At 25.4% G+C, this 24,583-nt stretch overlaps 1 protein-coding gene across 1 annotated transcript in view; it reads right to left on the reverse strand.

Moving 5' to 3' along the window:
* Window positions 1-1,429: 1,429 nt before the first annotated feature.
* The window catches only part of LOC129610430 (putative uncharacterized protein DDB_G0286901), a 53,469-nt gene continuing 30,315 nt past the window's right edge, over window positions 1,430-24,583 (reverse strand). Inside the window, exons 3-5 of the mRNA XM_055522999.1 lie at window positions 8,387-8,567; window positions 6,331-6,478; window positions 1,430-5,761 (exon numbers count right to left, since the gene is read on the reverse strand). Of these exons, the coding sequence (XP_055378974.1) occupies window positions 2,983-5,761; window positions 6,331-6,478; window positions 8,387-8,567 (3,108 nt within the window). The 3' untranslated portion in view covers window positions 1,430-2,982. The remainder of the gene's footprint in view (window positions 5,762-6,330; window positions 6,479-8,386; window positions 8,568-24,583) is intronic.

Consider the following 24,583-nt stretch of genomic DNA (forward strand, 5'->3'; position numbering starts at 1 on the left):
TAAAATTGAAAAAATAATTATATTTATTATAGTAATTATTTTCATTTTATTGTTCATAATTCATAACATGTTATTATTATAGAATAAAAATATTTTTATTTTAAAGAATGATTATGAACAATAATTATAAAGTCAAATTCATTAATATTAAATATATTAATAGCAAAACTCGTTAATGAATTTCGTGTAAGAGGACATGTGACAATTTTAGTTTTGCAAATTTAAATTTTGTAGCGAAAAGCTTTCTTAATAAATTTTATTTCAAATTTTAATTGAATTTGAAAAATTTTCGAAAACAGGTTTTCATTACAATATTTTGCTAAAAATTTAGTAATTAATTAACAGAGACATTGTAATGAAAATATTAATTATTGAATTTTATTTAATTAATTTGAATAGTTTCTTGAATAGCGTATTTTTATATTACTTAATTTTACGTGACGCAAGCACATCAGTAATAAGTTTAATGAACACTAAAATTCTTCCCTTCAGTGTTTAATATTTTTTTTAATTTTTTTTACTAAAGGTTTGATTTAAAGATCTCTTTAACAACAGATAAGTATAAATGCGTTACGTATTAAACTTTGAGATCATTCAGAAAATTTCAAAATTTATTAGATTTTTTTAAAATATTTCTAAAAGTTTAAAACAAATAGAACGTTTTTCTATTACTAATTGGATATAGGAATGTATTTGAAATAAGTAAACAGGAAGATTAAAAAAAAATAATTTTTTTAATTACATTTAAAACTTTAAATTGTCACATTTGGCATATTAAATTATTTTTAAATAATTAGTTTTAATAATAAAATCAACCATATTCTGCTGAACTTATCATAATAAAGTATTACTTGAAATGCCTATTTTATTCTGTACGACGTTGAGGGGATAGTAGCGGTAAAAGAAATTTCATTTCATTTAAAATTAAGCTCTATGTTTACTTTCATAACAGAAACTTAAGTACATTTTCAAAATTTTAAAGAAAGCTTGTGTATTATAAAAATTTACTGTTGAGAAATATAGCTCACTATAATTTTATAGATATGCATAAGTACAATTACATTAGTGTAATTGTCTTTCATGCAAGTAATACTCAATTATTTACTAGAATAATAAATGTGGCTTCTTCATTTTATTACCTTCATTAAAATTGATAGTTCATAAAAGGTGTCTAAAAGAAAAAGGACATTTTATGTGAAGTGATAACAAAATTAATCTACTAAACAGAATGATTCGACTAAGGTAATATGGTTGAATGTTAATAGAAATTAATTGATTTAAAAAAAAAAAGAGCGGATTTTAAAAACTTAGATGCATTAGCAATCTTTATTGAATAAAATTTATTTTTTTTTTTTAATTTTTGTCTATTAGGTATATTTTGTCTTTTTTGCTTTTTTAATATTTAAAAATATAAATATGGAAGGTTTTGTATTGTCTATTTCTGTATTGATCTTATTATGATATGAATAGCGAATTCAGTAAATTCAATTTGTTATCTTATATTTATCTACTTTATATTATTTCTTTTAATAGTAATTCGCATAAGAATATCGAAAATTGACATTGCCATCTTACAAAATAATAAAATTAAAAATCATTACATTGTAAATGATATAAAAACTAACGTCATTTAAATAATAGTGATTCCGGAAATTTAACACATTTAATTTTTAGTTTTGTTTCCATTAGTTTGTAATAAAGTTCTAAGTACAACGAGGTTAATATCGCTAAATAAAAAATAAATATGTTGGCAGTAATATTGAATAACTTTATTGACCGTTTTCGCTATAATGATGCAAAAATATCATTAGTGATTTTGTAATATTAAATACTTATTAAATTTTAAAAGAATTTAATTAATGATTCATCATTTTTGTACCAGTTAGATTAAATTTAATTCGAATTTAATTATTTTGCTTATTAAAAATATAATTCTGATGGTATTGTTTTAAATTTCAGAATATTCTTCAAAGGAATGCCAATGATTGTAATAAATAATGCTATTTTAATTTGATTTAGGTTCTAAAGTTTTTTAAAAAAACAAATTAGTACATAGTTGGTTTAAAAAATTTATTTTTAATTTAGGCCGCAGTTGCAACTAGCACGTGCAATATTGTTTGTAAGATGACAATTGTAAAAATTTTCAATATCTATTATCCTAATAATTTTCAGCCACTTTCTCAAATTTGTGGGCTTCTTCTATTTCCGGTATTACTGGACTAAAACAATTATTTTTTCTATATTTTATTCTACTATTTTTGTACAATTATAACAATTTTTATTTATTAATTTTTTATTAAATTTAAATGAATTAATTATTGAAATGCATATTGTATTTATTATTTGTTCCTAAATTTCTCTTTTAAAACTTTTATTTAATAGCTTTATACCTATTAAAAAACTTTTTGAATTTTTATAAAAAAACAATTGAGGTTTTTTGTAAATATATTTATAGTTGCAAATTTTTTTCAATACTATTTTAATTGGATTAAGTTAAATTGAAAAGATGATGCGCCTAAAAAATGAGTGTCGTGAATTTCAAAATTTGTGTAGGAAATGATAGTGTCTATATGGTATTAATTTTGAAAAGAAGTGAATTTTTATAACGTTTAATTGAAAAAAGAAATTGTGAGGAACGAATTTTTGATAATATGGCAAGAGATATAAACTGTTCTAAAAATTTGCAAAAAGATGCAAGCAACTTAGCAACTGTAAGACGATTGTTATGGATTATGAGTAAATATTTTATGGGCGCGAAAAATAGGGCGAAATTGTGGTAAACGCAAGAAAATATTTGATAGCAAATAAAATACATTCATAAAAATTTAACACTGACAACTTCATAATTTTCGTTATAAAGTCCCATTTTGTATACATATAAGAGAAATGTGAATAAAAAATTATAAATTAAATTTTCTAAAATAAAAAATTATAACCTAAAATTTATTAAAATAAAATGGTAAATTAAACAAAAATTTCTTCTCACAATCTACGATCACTATCTGACCATTCATTATCGGAATTTGACAATGGTACGGGTTGCCTGTTGTGTTGTTGCTGTTGTTGCTGCTGTTGTTGTTTATTTCCTATTATATTATGTCCTTGTAATTTAATCATTTTAACATTATGATTTTCTTGATCTGAAAAATTATCATGAATTGATGAACTACAACTACTATTACTAACACGATTTTCTGGATATAATAGACCAGATTCACTGGTACCTAAATTTTGTATAATACTAGTGATATTGGCACCAATATTAGATCTTTTTATAGGAGTTAAATTTAAATTTTTTGGAGATTTCATTTGATGACTAGTTATTTTATTGTTATTGTTATTATTGTTATTATTATTATTATTAACATTACTATTAATGCTATTTATATTATTGTTGTTATTATTATTATTAACATTATTGTTTTGATTATTATTAAGTTTATTTATATTACTACTATTTATATCATTTTCAAAAGCTAAAGTTAATTGGGTATTTGAATCAAAATGATTTGAGTCTTTAACTATTTCGTATTGCGCATCAGGAGCTAAAAACATATCATGTAAATTTTTAGTTGAACGTCGATGTGCTTCCTGACACTGTTCATTAGATGAGAACGGATAAGATGCTATAAATGCATCATTTGTATTGTTTAATTCGGAATTATTATTTGTGATATTAAAATTATTTATATGATCTTGTTGTGATATAAAATTATTATTGTTAATATTATTTGTACATGGTGTTGCTGGTGATAAATCAGTAAAATCAGTTTTATTTTCATCTGAATCAATTGAACACATACTTTGTCTAGAAATATCTTTTGGTAAAATTTGTGTATTTTGTCTTGAATTTAATATTGGTAGATTTAATTGGTTTTTACATTCAAAATTATTATCTGTGGTTTTTGTAATATTTGAATGAATAATTGTTGAATTTTGTGGAAATGGAAGCCTACTACGTGTTGAATTTTCACGTTGTCCAAATCTCTGCGCTAAGTAATCTTCTTCAACATCTTCATTTGCTGGATCATGTAGATTTGAATCTTTGCATAATTTTTGGTTTGCATCGTCATAATAACTACTATCATTTTTTACCGAAACATTATAGCAACTACTTACGTCAGCAAAATAAACTTCGGATTCTGTTGACGGTTCAATATGATGAACGATGTTTTTGTCTATATTGTCATTATTTTGAAATGCTGTATTGTCAATGCCAGATTTTAATCTTTTGGTACTTTTTTGTTGCTGTTGTTGTTGAATGGAATTTATTTGATTATTTGTAGAATTAATATTAACATTATTAGCAATTGTACAATTTCCATGAGTAACACCGCCATTACCGCTACCACCACCTGAAGATGATGTTAAGGTATTTGTGGGTGAACTATTAATTTCGTCGTCATCAGGATGTAAGGGTTCATGATATTCTGGTTCTTCGATATCTGAAGGACTAATTGGCTGAAAACAATTTTGTGTATTTCTAGATTGAGATTTATTATTACTACTTGAATTAATATTATTTTTTGTCGATGATTCTATACGTTTTTTCATTTTTCTAGCTGGTAAAGAATTTGTAAATCTTTCTCTAGAACCATCACTATCCGATTGAGTATTCTCATAATTGTCTTTTGATTTCAAACCAGTTTGACGTTTAATTATACTACGATTTTGTTGTTGTGGTGATCCATTAAAATGTTCCACAATTGAATTGGTATCTAGTGGTGAACCGTTGTTATTACTTTGTTGATGACATTCTAAATTAACAATTGACTGTTGTTGCTGTTGTGTTGTCTGTTGATGATTTATTTGATGTTCTAGCATTGATGGGCATTGATTTTGATGAATATATTGATAACGGCCACTACTATTAAGTAAAGCTGCTGCTGATGGGTTATTAATATTATTTATTGTACTATTGAGTGGTCTACGAGCTGGACTGTTCGGATCACTATATGGTGGCGGTGGTCCCCAAACACCATATGGCAAACCACCGATGATACTATAACTATTTGGTTGATTTGGTAAACCATTCGTTCCCATTAAAACATTTGTACCATCAACAGAAGATATTATGCCGCCTGTGTTCGGATTTTGCGTAAAGCCGTATTGTGAATCTGGACTTGATGGTGATTGATGTAATGATCTTGAATTATGATCAGAATTTGTTTGATTTAATTGATTGTTATTGCTATTAGTGCCATTATTATTCGAATGATTTTTTTTCCATGGCATTTTTGGCCAACTCCAACCATTTGAACGATTTGTTTGATTGCCGTTAGAATTATTATCAGTTATTGATGATGAAGTATTATTACGATTACCCGTATTATTATTTAAATTACTGTTATTACCGAAATTTCCACTACAAATACCACTATTCATATTACAATTTCCCCCAGAGCCACCACCACCGCCCCCATTAATATTTAATTCATCACTACCAGGATTTGGTGAATAAAAATTTCCCGTGGCTGTTGGTAATAATTGACCATTTGTACTTGTAAATGTTGCAGCTGCCCAAAATCTATTTGCATTATCCCATACAGCTGATGTTGTGTTTGTACCAGTTATGTTAGATGATTGTCGATGTGCATGACATTGTTCACAACAACGACAAGTGCCAATTGTTGTTATTGGTGGCCCACCAATTATTGATGGGCCATTTAATGTTGGTATTGTTGTTGGTAAATGTTGACTTTCATATAATGAACGACATCGTAATTCCAATTGTTCCCAATACATTTTCTTTCGTTCGTGACTGCAATTTATTTGTGATTTTTGTTTTTAATTTTTGAAAAATTTTAAAAGAAAAAGGATTTTTTTTTGCCGTTATATTGCAAAACGGATGTTTAGTGCATTTTTTTCGTTTCCACAAAATTATCCATGAAGAGAACACACGTTTGTACATAAAAATAAAAAAACAAAAAAGAAAACATCAATATGAAAAGTTAAAGAGAAAAATTTAAAATCAGTGTTCATTTCGTTTTATTTTTTTTCCTCTCATACTAAACATGCATTTTTAAACTCTTTAATGCCTTCCCTTTTTAGAAATTTTGTTAGTATAACTGTATATATGTGTGTGCATACACATACTTGCATACGCTTAAAAGAACGACTGTAAAACTGGAATTGGAAGGCAATTAGAGTAGAGCAATGCATGCAAAGATTTTCAAGTGTTACATACTTACAAATTTATTTCATATTTTTCACAAACATACACACATATTGCATACATAAATGTATATGATACGTGCATATGCACATTTTTTCGAAAAGTTTTTATGTATGTATGTATGCGATTGTTTTAAATAAAGAAATGTTACTTACGTTAAAAGTTGATAGACCAGCATACAACTGAAAACCGCCACAAGTACACCAGCAACTGAAAGACCAAAAATAGCTCTTAGACATGAATAAAGTGCACCATGTACTAAACCACAATCAGATGTTGAATCGAATACAAATGTAACTGATTCTAAATATTTAAAGTAAAATTGAAGTCACCAAGAGAGGTACATATAGATTAAGTGTGCATAACACACATTTTTCCCAAGTTAATATTCATTTTAGCAGCAATTGATGAAGAAATATGGTGATTGGATGATGGTGAAATTTCATTTTTATCAAGATTGCCATTGAAGGAGTGGATTTTTTTCAAAATTAAAAAAGAAAAAAAAAATGTGTTAATATTGAGAATAAAAATATTAAATATACGTTAAAATAAAAAATTTCTTTATTTAAAACTGTTATATTATGTAAATTGTTATACACAAATAATTTTAACTATGCAACATTTATTCATCTAGTAAGTGATTGGGACTATATTTATAAAAATTTAATCTAACTTCAATACGTTTATTTAGAATTTAATATAAAATTCTTGCTTTTCGGGAAGTAATTGTTAACAAATCAATAATTAGAGCTTCTATCTAAAAGAAATATCTAAATGACTTCAGAATATTACATAATGTAATAGTTGTGAGGGCAGAAAGGAGTGCCTAATTAATGGTCGAGACAGAAAAGTTAGCTGACATCCCTCTTATCACTTCTGAACCAAAGTGAGATATATCTGTTTTTGACATGTTGTAGTCTTGCAAGTCGCCAACTGTAATATGGTTGTCGCCTTAGACCAATAAGATGAGATAATATTCTTCTAGATAACTCCAAGAAAATAAATGCACTGTTATAAGATCGAGGTAAGTAGTTGTACGGTACCGACTGGGTTATTGCACAATACATACTTTATGAATTTTCTTGAAAAAAATTATAAGTTCAAATTCCATTAGGCTTCAATTTTTCAATTTTTCAGAAATTCAATTTCAAATATAATAAGAGAATTTAATATAATAAGAGAATGACAAAATTTGGAGACGAGATTTTAATATTTCGACTTCCAGTAGTCTCATTTTGATTCATGATGTAGATTGGTATATCATATATTTGACATATTTGACTGATTAAAATTTTAAGTTAAATGAAGGTTTAGAAAAAAAGACATCAGATTTAGAAACCATGTCCAACACCTTATTGAATGTTGGTTCAGGAAGAGGATAAAAAGCCAATGCAAATTTCAAATTTTCTGAGAGATGCCTATCATGTTTGAAGTGTCAGTGGGTAATAAGGTTCTTGAAGAGATATAGAAATGAAGGAAAAAGTTACTGGCTTTGATCTTTACTTCTTGGACTGACATTTATATTTATGGGTATAAGTCAATGCAACGCACCAAGAGCCTCCTACTAATGCCAAAAACACAAAATAGCCAATTTGGATGACGTTCATGAAAATAGAATGTTGTATGGGTAAATTTTTTGGAAGCGGATGTGATAAAATTTTTAAAATATGTAATTTATTTTTCTGAAATAGAATAGATACAACCATTCGGATAAATACTTAAAGAAGTTTTTATTTCTTCCATTTTAAGGTTATTAAACACCAAAACACCCTAAGTATTCCCCTGTTAATAGCATGGATTTTATAATGCCTCGCTTTTCATAAAATTTCAATCCAAATTAAAACGTGGCATAAAAGGTGGCATAAATAGGAAGTATAAATTGACGTTTATTGTTTTATGCCAGATATATTATGCCTGATGCAAATTTGTTCCTATCCGCAACATAAAAATCAAATAAATTTGTTCTTCTACCACAATCCAAGAAGAATGAGAAAAAACATCTGAAAAATTTCCAAATCCTTGTTCAACTCTTCAATCCTTGTTCACAATTAATAATTTGCAAGTTACTTGTTTCCTTAATAACACTCTGTCGATATAGAATTTTTCTTATAGTAATGTTAATATGTTATATTATAAAATATCTATGTTTAACATACTAATACATGATATAACAGTTTGATTTAATATTTTTTCTCTTTTAATTTAACAAACCTCTATCCGATTCATGTGGACGCTCTGGTGGTGCTGAATAACATGTGCAGGTTTTTGCCTTTGTTGAATATTCGCATTCACTTAATGCTTGAAGCCGACTCATATGTAATACTGTAGTTGTAACCGTAACCAATGCACATACAAGTGATGATGCAAGACCACAAACTCCAGCTAATTTTATCTAAAAAAAAGAAAAGAAGAAAAAAAAGTGAAAAGAAATGTACAAGAATAGTGCAAAATTATTCTATAGGTAAAATGAAAACAGAAACAAAAAATATTTCCTTTTGTGTTTGTAAATTAAAATTAGTTATGTAAATTTTGAGGACGAAAATAAAATGAAATTTAAAACGGTACTTTTTACAACTTTTCCAATTGTCAATAAACTTTCTTCTGTGTGTATGTGTGAAGGTTGAAGAACAAGATTATGTACATATATGTGCGAATTTTTGTGCATTGCCATCATTTATTTAAAAAAGAATTTGTACGTCCATACAGCAATGTATTATGCATTTTGCTATTGCAAAAAGATTTTACGTAAATTAATTCTTTAGAGAAGGTCTTTGTTTATTGTGGGATCGGAAAAAGGTTTATTATGGAAACGACATTTGAAAAATGTTATTTTTACTTCCGGAACTGGGTACAATTAAGGTTCTAATTGAACTTTTCTACTTCAAATTTATAAAGAATAAATCTGGCATTTTAGGAATATCTGAATGTCTAGCAACCCGATTTAAGGATATTTTATGTTTGAACTTTGAATCTCGTTAAAGCGAAATTTCCAACTATTTAATTTTTGAAGAACATATGAACAAGGAATTTTAGGGTTCGTTAATGATCTAAGCGAGTTTTTGATAAGTGGTTCCTAAACAAGAACTATAGAAAATTTTTCCTTCCGCAATTTAAATAGATTTATGTAAGTTTATGATGAAACCTACTTACAGAGCAGCGATTACGATTACTTTTTGCAAATAAATTTTGAAAATTTGGAAAAAAAGTGTTGAAAAGAGTTTTTAATTTCCCAATCTCCATCTAAATTTTTAGAATTATAAATATAAAGAGTAATTTTATTTTGAGTTGTAATAAAAAATTTTAATGTTTTTTAATTTTATAGCTTTAATTTACGATAGTTTTTTCGTTTATTAATTTTTTTTAATATGCTTCCAAATAACATGAAATGACATTCGTTATGTGACATGACAACCACATTTAATTTTTTCTTTCCTCTGTGGTTTCAAAACCATGAAAATTTAAATATATTTTCCTCGATATCAAAAATGTTCTTTACTTTAGAATTGCCACCAAGTTTTGGTTTTAATCTAATTCTATTGAATTTTTATTCAGGAAATATGAGTTTTTTTTAGAATTATTTAACAGTATGTTCAATTATTCTTAAAATATGTTGTAAAGTATGTATTATATAATGTAATATTTAATAAAAGAAAATAATTGGCTGAAAACCACGATATTTTAAAGATATACGTATGCGCCATCAATAAATGAGTTTGTGTAATTAAGTAGAGGATAGATGTAATGAGGTTTGTTTGAGTGATAAAATATGTAAATGTATAGTATGTTGACCGAATTAGAAATATAATAATGTACATAGTTTGTATTATATGGCTTAAATATTAAGTTGTGGTAAAAATTTATTGAAGCTGATTTCAGTTTGACCAGGATAAAAGTGTAATGAAAAAACAAAATGTAATAAGAAGAAAGCGAGCGATTTATGCGAGTATTTATGCATTTGCACGTTTTCTTAATTAATTATTTTGTTAACAATAAAAACTATACATGAGAGATTAGTAAATTTGTGTATTTTGGGTTTTTTGCATTAGTTCAGTAAAGTGGTGAAGCTATGATAGGACGGGCAATTTTGTTTTAGAAGTTTTTTTGGCAAAAAGGCAAAGAAAACCTTCGAAGAAAGCTTTTGATATACACAATGTATATTTTTGAAATTTATACCCCTCAGACTATTGACACTTTTAAGTTCAACTAAAGATTGGATATATAGGTAAATGTTAAAATTTTGCACTCACATGAGATTTTTGTCAATATTTGCCGACTCTTGCGGTAGTTCAGAGGTTTATTTGAAAATATTGAAGCTCAGTGGAGTTATGCAATTATATAGAAAATTTAAGACAAAATTCTGTTGATTTTTTCTAATTTTAAATAAAAAATTCAAATATACAACAATTTTTTTTGTTCTCAAAATTGCAATTCATAAAATTTAAGAACATAGATAAATTTAAATGTACAAAATTTATTTAAAATACAATGAAAAGTTAAATAGTTAAAGTGAATCTCACTTTTATTTAATTTACAATATTTAAGAGAAGAGCAAAAAAATAAAAACATAAGAAGAAGCAAAAATAAAAAAATGCAAAGAGAGACGAGCCCTAAAACGCAAAGGAAGAAAAAAAATCACTTTAGATTTGTTGGAAAAGTTTTTATTTTGCGCTACGCGAAAGTTATTGAAATTATTTACGCTCACTGTCCATTGCAGTTAAATAAAATAATTTTTTTTCTCTACTTTAATCTCATTTCCTTGTTCACTTTTTTTTCTACTGTATTTTTAACTACAATTACAATTTATAGTAGGCAACAGCATCGCTATTCTAGTTACTTATACTAGTTACTAGTTCATACATATATGTATGTATAGTATTAGAGTATACAAAGTAATATATTTAACTTAATAATACAAGTATATGAGAGTATATTTAATGTTCATTATACGAAACATTAAAGTCGAAACACTAACTTTAATGTGGTTTCTCTTGTTTTTATTTTGGGGTATATTATTTCTTGTATACTGCAAAAGGATATATTTATATATGCGTAAGCAGGGTATTGTACAAAGTAGCTATAATAAGCTTACCAAGTTATAGTTAACCACCAACAGTTACCGCATAATATAAAGTTACAATTTTAGTTAACATTTTTCTATAATACAAGTTCATATTGTAAAAACTTTTTTTATTAGGTTTACCAATTACCCCAAATTTTATAAAAATATAAATTTTGCAAAATCAGTTTAAATACGTGTAATTTATGTTAAATTGATCAAGTTTGCAATTGACTATAAAGTCCTGGGTGTACCTAACAATAACGATAAATCAAAGCTGAATGAAAATTTTTCATTATTAATATCAAATTAAATTTAAATTATGTTAATCCAGTTGCAATTTTACATAAATTTTGGAAAACTAAAACAAAAATGCAAAATTATATTCCAATAATATCAAAAAATATATTCCAATAATTTTCACGTTGCATGAAGAATTTTCAATTAAATAAAACTGGAAATCTTATGAATTTTGTGGGTTGGTTGATAGTTTCGCTTTAACTGTTGTAGTTTTATTGATGAAAATTAGTTTAAGCAGCTATTTTTCAGCAATTTTGCATTATTATTTTACTTAAATTTCTGTAATATTGCCAAACCAAGATAATGATGTTTTATTTAAAAAAATTATTTTCATTTAATCTTAACAATACTTTTGTTGGTTAAAGATTGTCACGAAATTATTCAAAAAAAAATTAATTTTCCAAAATGATTTTTTTTTAAATCCCTCAAATTGCTGGTATTTTTAAGTCCAAACAAAATAGCTAAAAAACTCCTTTTGTAGTTTATTTTAACAAGTATGTAAGAATGTAATTAACCAAGAATGTAATTATATAAATAGTCCAAATATACAGGTTCAAAAAATCCCTAATTAAATTAAGCTTCTTCTATAAATTATAAGAAAATCTTTTGCAACATGTTAATATAAACTTCTTTTAACCGAAGTATTATGCAATCGGATGGCAATTCTAATCTACTAAACTTGGCATCGTTTCATTATTATTTTAATATTATGAGTAGACAAACTCTTTATATAGTTTCGTAAAATATGAATTTATAATGAGCATTATTTTTTTATGACTATTTTTTTCCTCAATTGCTACAAGTAAATAAATAATTTTTTTTCTCTTTTCCCTGAAAGAGATGAAGTAATATATAACAAAGCAACAACAGTATAGTAACAGTAATAATAAAATAAGAAAACATTAAAGTAAAATAATAATAATAAAATTATAATAATATGAAAATCTCTTTTTATTTTTTAATTTATTTAAATTTTAACTTTTATTCACCACATTCTGATTCTAACAATGGTGAATTAAATAAAGAGCAAAACAGACATAAAAAAAAATGTAGGTAAATTTCTTTTATTTTCCAATATAAAGAAAAAAATTTAAAAATTTCATAAAATCGCAGCCTTTTTATAATTTTTTACGCGCCAGTTAAAAGTGTGGGAATAGCAAAACAAAGGCAGGCTATACACAGAAAAAAATAGAAAGAAAACTTTTCTATAAATAATGTTTCCATTTTGTTTTTTTCCCTATTATATTGTTTGTTCTCCTCTTCCATTATACATTTATTATTTCTTATAATTTTTATTTTCTTTATTTAATTTATTATTGGAAAAATGAAAAAAAGAAAAAACAAAACGTTTATGTCTTTTTTCACTTATTTAGTTTTAATAAACAGTAGAGTCAAAGAATAATACAGTTATGAAGAAAGAAAGGCGTATAAGGTATTTAGGGCGTTTTATGACAATAATATTGAATGGTACTAATCAGTTTAAAAGAAGAACTATAATTGATTTCAATTAAACTTAGAACAAAATAGAAAACGGCTTGTATAAGGCATTCAGCTGATACAGGCTTCTTTTTTTCAAACAAATTCGATGTAATGCATTTCTTTAAGTATTAGCTACTCAATTTTTCATAATTGCTTTCTAATATTTTTGCAATGAATATTGTGTGTTGTAAAGAAAATTACTTACATATATACTATTCAAATATAATAGAGAATCGTATAATTCTAAGACATTTTTTTTTAATTGTTATTTGAGCTTAACAGATGAAGCCTGTTGAATATTATTTTTTAATATCTTTGAATTTCAAGGTAAGGTAAAATTGTAAATATCTAACTTAACTAAAAAAAAAATTAAACATTTTACTTAGTAAAATTTTCTGATTTTGTTTAATGGGAAAAATAGAACGTCATTCTCAATTCTCTCTTATTACTAAATAAAATGCAATAACAAAATGTTTGATTACTCAACAATTTCTCGACTGTATTTTAATTTAGTTCAATTTTGTTGCCATTTACAATGTAAATATATTCGAATGTGTGTATACATACAATATATAGAAAATTTAATGTAAATACATATATGAGAAAGAGACTAGAAGTTAAAATTTCAGTTATACTAATGTGATACTGTTTTCCTAACGCATTCGAAATTTATAAAGAAAATAAATTTAAAACAACAAAGAAAAAAATCTAGAATGAAAACCAAAACGAAATAAAAAATTTCTTCTGCAAACAAACAAAACAAAAAAAAAACAAAAATTTAAGCATACGATGAATGTAGGCTCATCTTTTAAGTTATGGTTGAATTAAAATAAAGCGACACAAATAAAGAGTAAAAACGAAATGAATAATAAAATAAAAACCAAAAGTAAAAGAATGAAGATATGAAAATCACAGTGTATGTGGGAAAGAATTTTCACAGGATATAAAAACCAGTGTTAGAGTAATTTGTGAGCCTCTCAGAATAGATTTTTATTTTTTTTTCTTTTTAAAAATACAAAATTATTTTCGAAGAAAAAGAAGCCTCTTAAATTGATTGTTTGTTCGAGAGTGAAATACTTGGGATTTAGAAGGGTTTTGTTTTATTTATAACTAAAAAAGAAGAAACAAAATAAAGAAAATGTGAAGCTTTTCTTCTTTTTTCACCCATTTTTGATTTGATAAATTTAGTATGAATAAAATGTGGCAGCAAATTGAGAATTTCGTATACACACATACATACATTAACAACTAATAATAAAAACCATAATAACAACAAAATAAAATTGAATTTAGAAAGAAAATAAATCAGTTGACTAAACTTTCATATTATGCGAGAAAAAACCTTCTTTCTAGTGTTTCTCCTTAATTCACTGTTATACTGTTTTGTTTTCTTATTTCAATCATAATTTTTAAGGATTCAAAGCATACAACAAGTGTTTTATACTTGATTAGTTTTTTGTTATTTTTTATGTTATGTATGTGATTTTTTCATTCGTAATATCGAAATCTTCTGTTGTATTTTTTTATTAAGAAAAGAAGTTAATCAAATATTTAAAAGGATACACACATTAGTAAATATTGAAACATGTTCTGTACGTGTTTTGTATATAATTTGAATTAAAAATAGAACAAAAAAAAATAGATTTTTCTGAAATATAAAATTTAGATTAAATCAATAAACATATTTATGCATGAATGTTTGAAGGAGAAGCAAAAAACAAATAATTTATTTTAATAATTATTTTGATTTTTAAGAAAATTCATGTGAAATTTCTATTTAAATATTGGTAAACTTTTTTTCCAATTACAAGAATTTCGATTTTTAGTTTGATAATTAAAGATTTTTTATTTAAATTTTTTGTATTCTAATTTTATTTAGTATTGAACTTTTGAAAATCAATTTTGATTTTCTTTTTTATTTAAAAAACTAATGATACTGGAGCATTCGAACTTGCTTTTTAGCACTTTTCCAAAAAATTTTTTGAAAAAAGTGCTTATTAGTTTCACTCTGTCCGTCCGTCCGTCCGTGGACACTTTTTTTGTTTACAAAACTTCTACAGCCTTTAAGATAGAAAGCTGAAATTTCATACGTACATAGATCTTCACTAGAAACTTATTTCCGTAGAACAAAATTTTTACCTATCTCCCTCCCTCTAGAAGTTTTACCCCCCCAAAACCCTAAAAATGGCCTTTTTTAAATATTTGTTGCAATGAAACCATAAGCATTTTTGAAATTTTGCAAACGCAGAAAGGCAGTAGCTTGCTTCCCCTAGCGCGATATGCTATAGTTAAACTTTAGAAAAACAAAATGGCCGTTCAAATTTACCGTTATCTAAAGTCCTTTTTTTCTAAATTTTTGATGTCATTTTTCTTCTAGACCCCAGCTTGTAGAAGCTTGAAATTTTAGGAGCTTTTAGATATTAACAAATAGTTCATTTCGTTAGAAGAAAATTTTTTTCCATCTCCACCCCCTCTCCAGTTATCACCTCTTGAAATTCGTAAAATTTGAATTTTTGACTCCTTATATTTCCGAAACCGCAAGCTTTTCCAAATTTTTATAAACGCAAAAAGCTAACGGTAAATTCCATGAAATTAAAAAATATAATTACTTTTCTTTACTCACACAATTAACCCTTAAAATCGAGCATTATGTTAACCCCATTTTATATTAATTTTTGCTTTATTTCAAACATTTCATATATGCGTCATCCTAAATATATGCAATTCTAGAAATAGTTTTGTATATGAATGAAAATAATTTTAATAGTTTGATGGGTATACAATATAGACTGTATATAAAAGCAGAATTTTCAGTTGTTGAATACAAACCATTGGTTTGACCCAACTTTATTAAATTTACTTACTATAGCAAATTAATAACAATTAATTTAGTTTCATAATGTTTAATAGAAAATTGCTTGATTTTAACAAAAGTTTTAATTTAAATTATTTTATTTGAGATAATTGTGATAAAGTGGCTCAGAAACACGTTCCAATAATAATTAAGTTTTGTTTAAGATAAGAATCGAACCTTTTGTGAAAAATACAATTATCCCGTAGTGATTTCTTTTCCAGGACTAGCTCTATTGTTTCCCTGCACCAACATTATGTTGTAATTTCCAGATATTAATGAGAAGTAGAAGGATTTTTTTTAAATTTTAAAAATTATGAATATTGTACGTTATTTACTTATCCTTACAAATAAAAGTTTTCAAATGAATACATAAAATTATTAAAGTTCGTTGTTTAAGAGTTCGAAGTTTTTATTAGATAGTTCTATTAGGTACACATTAAACAAAATGCTCAAATATTTTTAAATAACTTTAATTAATTTTAAGCTTATTTAAGTTATTCTATTTAAAGTTAATCCAAATTAGTCCCATTTTTTTTTTAAATTTTAGAAATTATGCGAGTCCAAATTTAATATAACATTTTTCACAAAATTACTAAAATGTTTATTTTGCATATATTCAGGCGAAATGCAAGCAATAACATTTTAAACCTTTTAAACAAAAAGAAATTAAATTATTTAAAATATCTTAACTTAAATTAATAAATGAAGTTACTTCTTTGTAAACTTGCTTTGGCTTCTTCTGGAAATTTTTAGATAAAATATGGACTTAGATAGCAATTAACAATATGGTTGTGAGATCGCAGTTTTTGGTGAAGAATTTTGCAAGTATTGTTATTTTGTACTGTAAGAATAGTTTAAAATTATTTTGAATTCTAAATTTTATTATAATTAGTGTAGGAATAATAATTATGGGTTAATAATTAATAATATAATAGTTATGGGTAATTATGGGTTAATTCAATGTGCAATTTATTTATAACCGTTAGCAAATTAATCTTTCAATGTATAATATATTTTCTACTTGGGAGTAGGTTTAACACTTATTTTAATCACAATATAATTTTCGCGCAATGGAGGATATTTAACAATTAAGAATTTGATAAAAATTATAAACTTAAGCTAACAAATAGTTTCCTACAACGTCGGGTTCGTTAAAATTTTTAGTTAAATGCAAATTTTACGCTTCGGAGACAAGATGTTCTATCTGCAAATCCCTTTGTTTCATCCAATCGGTAGTTTTTTAAAATGAGCTTCGATTTTAAAAGAAATAATTTCTATACTGAAACTAAAACTAAAAAAAACCTATTTCAAGTAAGGCAGAGAATTTCATATAAGTAGCAGCACAAAATGGCAAAATAAACTTTATAAAAGTTTTATTCAAAAAATTTGTATGTATAGAAAAAAAGTGGAATTCAATACATTTTAGAAAAGTTTTCTTCTTGTTTTTTACTGTAAACTACAATTTCTTTCAACTTCATAAAACTTTGGATGAGAAACTAGACGATGTGATCAAGTAAAATCAAATTAAAAAAAAAGAAAAAACCGAAAAATTTACTGTCGTTCATTTTTTACTCGTTGGTCTTTTATAAAACGGCAATATACCAAGAAGGTCAAGGAACATAATAATACTATTTATTTTTTTTTACATTTCCAAATTGCTGCAGAGCCATTTTTTGCAAATAATAGCATGATAAAACGCTTAAGGGGTGTGGAAGTGATGTTAGACTGTCGCAAAGAATAACAACTGCTCTAAAAGTTCTTTCTTTTTTATAAGTGTTTTCACAAATATCAAAATTGAGTCAAAAACTATTTTAAAGAAATAACTATTTTAAAGAAACAAAATTTTTTTTCTTTTTTTTTTGATGGAATACTTTCATTACTTTTGTAATGTTCACATACATACATATAGTAAGTGTCATTGACTTTAATGAACTCTTCGTCCGATACGAAACAAAAAAAATTGATAAACTCTTCATATACAAGTTTTTCATTTTATTTATAAAATAATAAAAATGAAAAGTTCTTGTAACTTCCCGTTGAAAGGAAAGGAAAAAAGAAAAAAAAATATTGTGGAATTTTTTTTTGAAGAAATTTGAAGAAATATTGACCCTATAATATAAATTATACTTTCGGAATTAAAGGATATCACATTACAAAATAAAAGAGAAAAAACTTCTAGGTGTTAAAAGTTACATTCTCGTATTTTGACGAATGCGTGACCAGATTGTTGATAATGTAATCGAAATATAGGGGGAAGATCCTTTTAACAAGGATTTAGTGTATGGCAGGTGCACCGTCTGGTAGGAATAAGTTATATTCGTTTCTTTATAAAAAATATAAACTAAAAATTTATGTTTTTCTAGTTCATCTTAATATAGTGGGATTTGATTTTAATTTAAAGCAAAATTTTTAAAAAACCTTAAGTGTCCAAAATCTTTAAATTATTCATCCATATTTGTTTAAAAGAATTCCTTGAGATAATGAAGTATTTTTTCGTTTATAGTAAATTCAACGGTGGTTTAATCAACCTATCAAACAAATTTTCACTTAAATATGGATAATTTAGAAATTTTGTTTTGGAAATAATATTTTCTTTGAAATTTATATAAATATGAAACTACTGTCGTTAAAATTTTGATATATTGTTGGGTACTTTAGATTTATCAAAGCATTTGTACCTAAAAAATTACGATCCCACATATAGATGTAATAGATATTCTTATTCAAAGCTGAATAATTTTGATTTCGTTTAGTCGTGCCTGTTCTCCTGTCTGTTAGTTTATTTATCTTAGCAATCACTTATTAGTTAAATATGTCGAATATAAGTATAAGTCGACAGGTATGTCGACATAGGAAAATTGCCATATCGCTGGACGGCAGTGCCAAAAGTGCTATTCTCATGCTTATTAAGTACTCTTGTAACACTGAACATTCACAAAGATAAGAAATTAATTTGGAAGTTTTAATTTCCTTTATTGTGTTTTAATTTTTGGTTGTGTAAATAGCCGTCTTTAAAGAAATTTTGTTATACACAGGGTGATTCATAAAGTTATACAAAAAATACCATTGGTTACAAGCTTGAAAATGGGTAAAATTTTTGTTCCGGACTGGGTGCCAAATCTCAAGGTTTTTCGAGTTCCAAGAATTTTAACGAATTTTCACGAAATTTTTATTTAACCAAGTTTTTTTAAACTTCAAACAAAAGTTTCAGAAAGGCTTAGTAAAGGGCTTAAAATAGACATGTTGCTTGATTCTGTATTTTATGTACCTTTGGAATACTAAGCATTCAAAATTTAAGGAAAATAAAATTTTTCTCTTGTTTTTTTCAGTTTTTTCTAGATAGATAATTTCTTAAGAAATTTTTTGAAATTTTTAAATTTTTTTAATTTTGAAACTTTAATTTTTCCCAGCTGTCCTCAAATATTAAAACAATTTTTATCTTACAGAAGGTATAGTACAAATCAAACCGGACGTTGATAAAACTAAAATTAGATTCAATTTGAACAAAATACGAATTTCTTATCCAAAAATTTTACAAATTTCTCAAAACAAACACCAAATTCTCCTATAAAATTCTCCTAGTTTGACAAAAATTTATGTTTTTCTTCTTTTAAATCTATTTCTATTCAATTGTATATTTTAAATAAATTTTTTTACTGCAACACCTCTTTAGTTTCATCAATCGTATGAAAGAAATATGTTTGAAATTTACTAATCCCTTTACATTATTTATTAATTATTTATTAGCTTAATAATGCTAATAACATATCATTTACAAACTCCATTTTGTTCAAAAAAATTAAATTTTCCTATTGAAAAATAAATTCTTTTCTATTAGAATAAATGTCAAAATTTGTATGGCAAATTTGTATGGTCTTTAAAAATTCGCTCCAGCTGGATAATTTTAATAAATTCAGATGCTAAATGGTGCCTAGATTTCGAAAATATTTTTTTCAAATTTTTAAATTGCACCCAGTCTGAGAAAAATGCATTTAAAAATTTCAAACCATATAGGTACCATTTCTTATAAAAATGGGCAAAAATAAAAAACCTATCAATTTTCTTTAACAAGAAAAGTTTCGAAAAAAAATTTTTGATTACTAGATTTTTTTTTGTTTTTCCTAATACAAAATTCTAGTTTTTCTTTTCAAAAATTTCAAATTTTTTGAAATCAATTTTTGTTTTTCAATTGAAAAGTTTGTATAAAATTTCGTTTCAGTTTTATTACTATTTGTGACATTTCAATAAAGACATCGAAATTCTGATTTTTTGTAAAAATTTCTCTTAAAAATGTTAACTGTTTTTTCGAGTGACTCTTGTCATCAAAATTTAATGATAGTTGATAATTACAACGCTTAAAATTCTTGCCTATATGGGCCTTTAAAATCTTGACATTGAAATGGTTTTTGTGCTAAATCTTCTGTAACATAAAAAATTTTTTAATATTTGAGGACTTAAATTGAAGCTTAAACAGCTGGACGAAATTCTATTAAAAAAATTTAAAAGTTTTAAAAAATTTCTTACGAAATTATCTAGCTAGAAAAACTATCTAGCTTGGTATTCCGAAGACACATGAAGTACAGAATCAAACAGCATGTCTATTTTAATCTCTTAACTAGGTCTTTCAGAAACTGTTTGTTTGAAGTTCCTATCTCTTTTAGCACCGAAGTTATAATCAAAAAAACTTGGATAAATAAAAATTTCGTGAAAATTCGTTAAAATACCTAGAACTCCGAAACTCTTGAGACTTGGCACCTAGTCCGGAAGAACAGTTTTACCCATTTTCAATCTTCTAACCAATGGTATATGTTGTATAACTTTCATAATCTATATGGAAACTACAGCCTACATTATTCAAATTTCATTCAAAAAAATTAAAAAAAAAATTCCAAAGAAAAAGAATTTTTTTCATTTGTTTTTCTACATGTTGAAGGTTGACATGGAGGACTCTGTCTTTAATTATCATGTCTTGCATTTTATTGCATTCAGAATTTTCCTATATTTTATAATTCGATAAAATTAATCGCTAACAACTCAATTCTGTTTTTTTTAATACAAGTTTTACCTTACCGTAAATTTAATCCTGCTAGTGTTATTCGTTTATATATGAAAGTGAAAATTAACCAAATAAATATACATAAAAATTCAAAAACAGTAGATATTTATAATTTACACTTATAATAAATGTAAACTGAAAATAAAACGTACTCATTTTCTTTAACATGAGCCAATCAAATATTGCAATCCTTACGTATAATAATTATCCAAAAATAAAAAAATTCCTTTATTTTGTATTTTCTTTCTTTATCTTTTCGGTTGATTTAAATCGAATTCCTTAAGAATTTTTAACAAAAAGAAAAACAAAAAGCACAACATTTCCATATAAAAAATATCCTTAGTCATTTTATGATTTTCCTTTATATTTTTATCTTGTTTTCATTTTGTATTTTTCTTAATTTTTCTTTCTTATTTTCGGTTTATATTTTTATTGTCCATAAGGATTGTGTTGTTTTGTTGTTCTTTCATATACATACATACATATATATAAATTCATACATAAGAGACTCAATTTAATTAAAAACAATCCTCAAAGTAGAAAATAAGTGTTTTATTCAATACAAAAGGATAATAATAAAAATAATAAAAATAAGAATAGAGAATATTGTATAGTATAGAACGAAAATTCTTTTTCAAATGAAATTTTCATTCAAAATAAAATTATCTATATATGAAATAGGAAAAAAAAATGAAAATATTTGAAAAAGATAGACAGAATATTATTAATATAATCATTTTGGATGATTTTTCTATTTCAATCAAAATTCCAGTAAATATATACGATATATATATATATATATATATATATATAAATACAAAGGAGAGATAAAATTTGCTTTAGTTCGAAATTATTAGGCAATTTTTATTATTTCTTTTATATGATCTAAATTTATTTTCTGAAATTAGTTTCATAAGTAACGTCAAACTTTTGAATTATTTGCTTTGATTTGAAGATTAACATAGTCTTGTTTTAAAGATCGCATTTGGTAAAAATTTGCTAAAATAGAATTATCGATGTAATTATTCGGAGTAAGATACAAATATTAAGTTGTTCTATATAAGTTTTCGGCTACTTTAAACAAAACAAACAATAACTGACAAAGTAAAGCCAATCCTTCAATGAATTCAATGAAAGTAAAAAATAACTTTTAAATTAATTTCTTTCTTTCCTGAAAATTTAAAAAGTCTAAAAAAATTTTCTGGAGTAAAATCATATATGCCTTAATATCGAAAAGGACGTTATTTTCTTGAAACAATAATTTTTCTTTAAATTGCTATCTTTCTAGCGAAAAGTGTTTTTAAAAAATATGATTAGCAAACTTAACACTGTAGTAGTTGAATGTAACCACTTTAGTAGTCGAATCCTATAACTGTTCTTTTTAAGTTTTTTCCACATCTTAAAAATAAGCAATGCTTATATCGCTAATATTTGATCCGAATTTGTTTAAAATGCATTTAAACAAATGAATCAAATTTAAAAACTCATTTTCATTTGAATTAGAACAAAAATATGATTTTCTAATTTCCATAATTGCATTCCTCCGGTTAGTAAAATTAGATCGTCTATGATGAATTTCTTTTTTTAAAGAAGAAAGTTTTTATCTTATTTCTTTTTTTTAAAATTACAATTCCTTAAAGCCCTAAGAACAAAGTTTTTGAATTCTAATTGAATTTTAAATTCATTTTTATTTTATTCTACAAACAAAGATAAGTGGTGTTTTCCTATTTTTACTCTAAAGTAGCGGAAACAAGTGTATGAATTTCTTGAAAAACAACTGAAATTAACTGTTAGATCAACTACTTCATTGATCCAAGTTTAGAAAGAAATGTAAATTAAAGATAACTAGCGCGATAATGTAAAAATTTCATTTATTAAAACGAAATTTCACGATTTCTTTTAAACTTGAACAAAAAATACAATTTAATATTACAGTTTATTCAAATAGTCACTTAATTTGATTATTAATTATTTTAGTACAACTAAAGAAAGTTAGTTTTCAACCCTGCCCCTAGATATATGCAATAAATTATAATTTTTATCAGAACAACTGAAAGTGACATTTTTAGCACTTTTCCAAAAATTTTTGAAAAAAAGTGCTTATTAGTTTCACTCTGTCCGTCCGTCCGTCCGTCCGTCCGTCTGTCCGTGTGTCTGTTTACAAAACTTCTACATTCTTAAAGATAGAAAGCTGAAATTTAATACGTACATAGATCTTTACTAGAAACTTATTTTTGTAGAACAAAATTTTTACCTATCTCCCCCCCCCTCTAGAAGTTATACCCCCCAAAGCACTAAAAATGGCCTATTTTAACTATTTGTTGCAATGAAACCATAAGCATTTTTGAAATTTTGCAAACGTAGAAAGGCAGTGGCTTGCTTCCCCTACCGCGGTATACTATAGTTAAACTTTAGAAAAACAAAATGGCCGTTTAAATTTACCGTTATCTACAGTCCTTTTTTTCCAAATTTTTGATGTCGTTTTTCTTCTAGACCCCAGCCTGTAGAAGCTTGAAATTATATGGGCTTTTAGACATTAACAAGTGGTTCATTTCCTTAGAAGAAAAGTTTTTTCCATCTCCACCCCCTTTCAAGTTATCGCCTCTTGAAATTTGTTAAATTTGTATTTTTGACACCTTATATTTCTGAAACCGCAAGCTTTTTCAAATTTCTTTAAACATAAAAAGCTAGCGGTAAATTCCGTAACATTAAAAAATATAATTATTTTTCTTAACTCACACAATTAACCCTTAAAATCGAGTATTATGTTAACCCCTGTTTATATTAATTTTTGCTTTATTTCAAAGACTGCATAAATGGTTCATCCTAAATATATGCAATCCTAGAAATAGTTTCGTTTATAAATGAAAATAATTTTAATAGTGTGGTGGATATACATAGACTGTTTTTAAAAGCAGAATTTTCACTTGTTGAAGGGAAAAGTGCTACAATACAAACCATTGGTTTGACCCAACTTTATTAAAGGATAATATTCCACTTTATTTCACGGAATCACTCGAGTTCTTTTTGATTTATTCAAAAAATTTTTAGGAGGCTTTTTTGGGCTACAAAGCTTTGTTTTTATAAAATGAGTGGCATTATTTTTAGAATGTCTAAAATAAAATATAATAATATAAGTAAAAATTTTTTTTTTATCCAAAAATGTTTTTGAGCTTGAGATGATTATCCTTTGAGAATGTTTTTTTTGTTACTGAAATTCTATATTTATGTACAATACATAGGTAATAATTGTAATTGTATAAATTTTTTATATACATATTCACATAATATGTATATGTACTCTATTTTTGGTAATATGAAAATCATTTTAGTGAAATAACATAATTTGCTGAATGTAATCCTTAATTTAAGTGAATTTTTTTGGTATTTTGCGTATTTATTTTGTATTATTTTTTTTATATTCAATTCTATGTACATGTAAGTATATATATGTACGCAAGGATTACTTAAGAATTCCCAATATGGTCATCGCGAATTTATAGAACTAAATGAAAGGATATAGGATCGTATATGGATCCTATATCAGAATTATTTCTTTTATTCTATAATGATTTCTCGTTTATAAAGGCGCATTTTTTTCATTCACTTGAGATCATAAAAAATCGGGGTTTGAAATACTTAAATTCTTCAATTTAAAAGAAT

Source organism: Condylostylus longicornis, unplaced genomic scaffold, assembly GCF_029603195.1.
Source record: "Condylostylus longicornis isolate FDR11 unplaced genomic scaffold, ASM2960319v2 ptg000044l, whole genome shotgun sequence".
NCBI lineage: Eukaryota > Metazoa > Arthropoda > Insecta > Diptera > Dolichopodidae > Condylostylus > Condylostylus longicornis.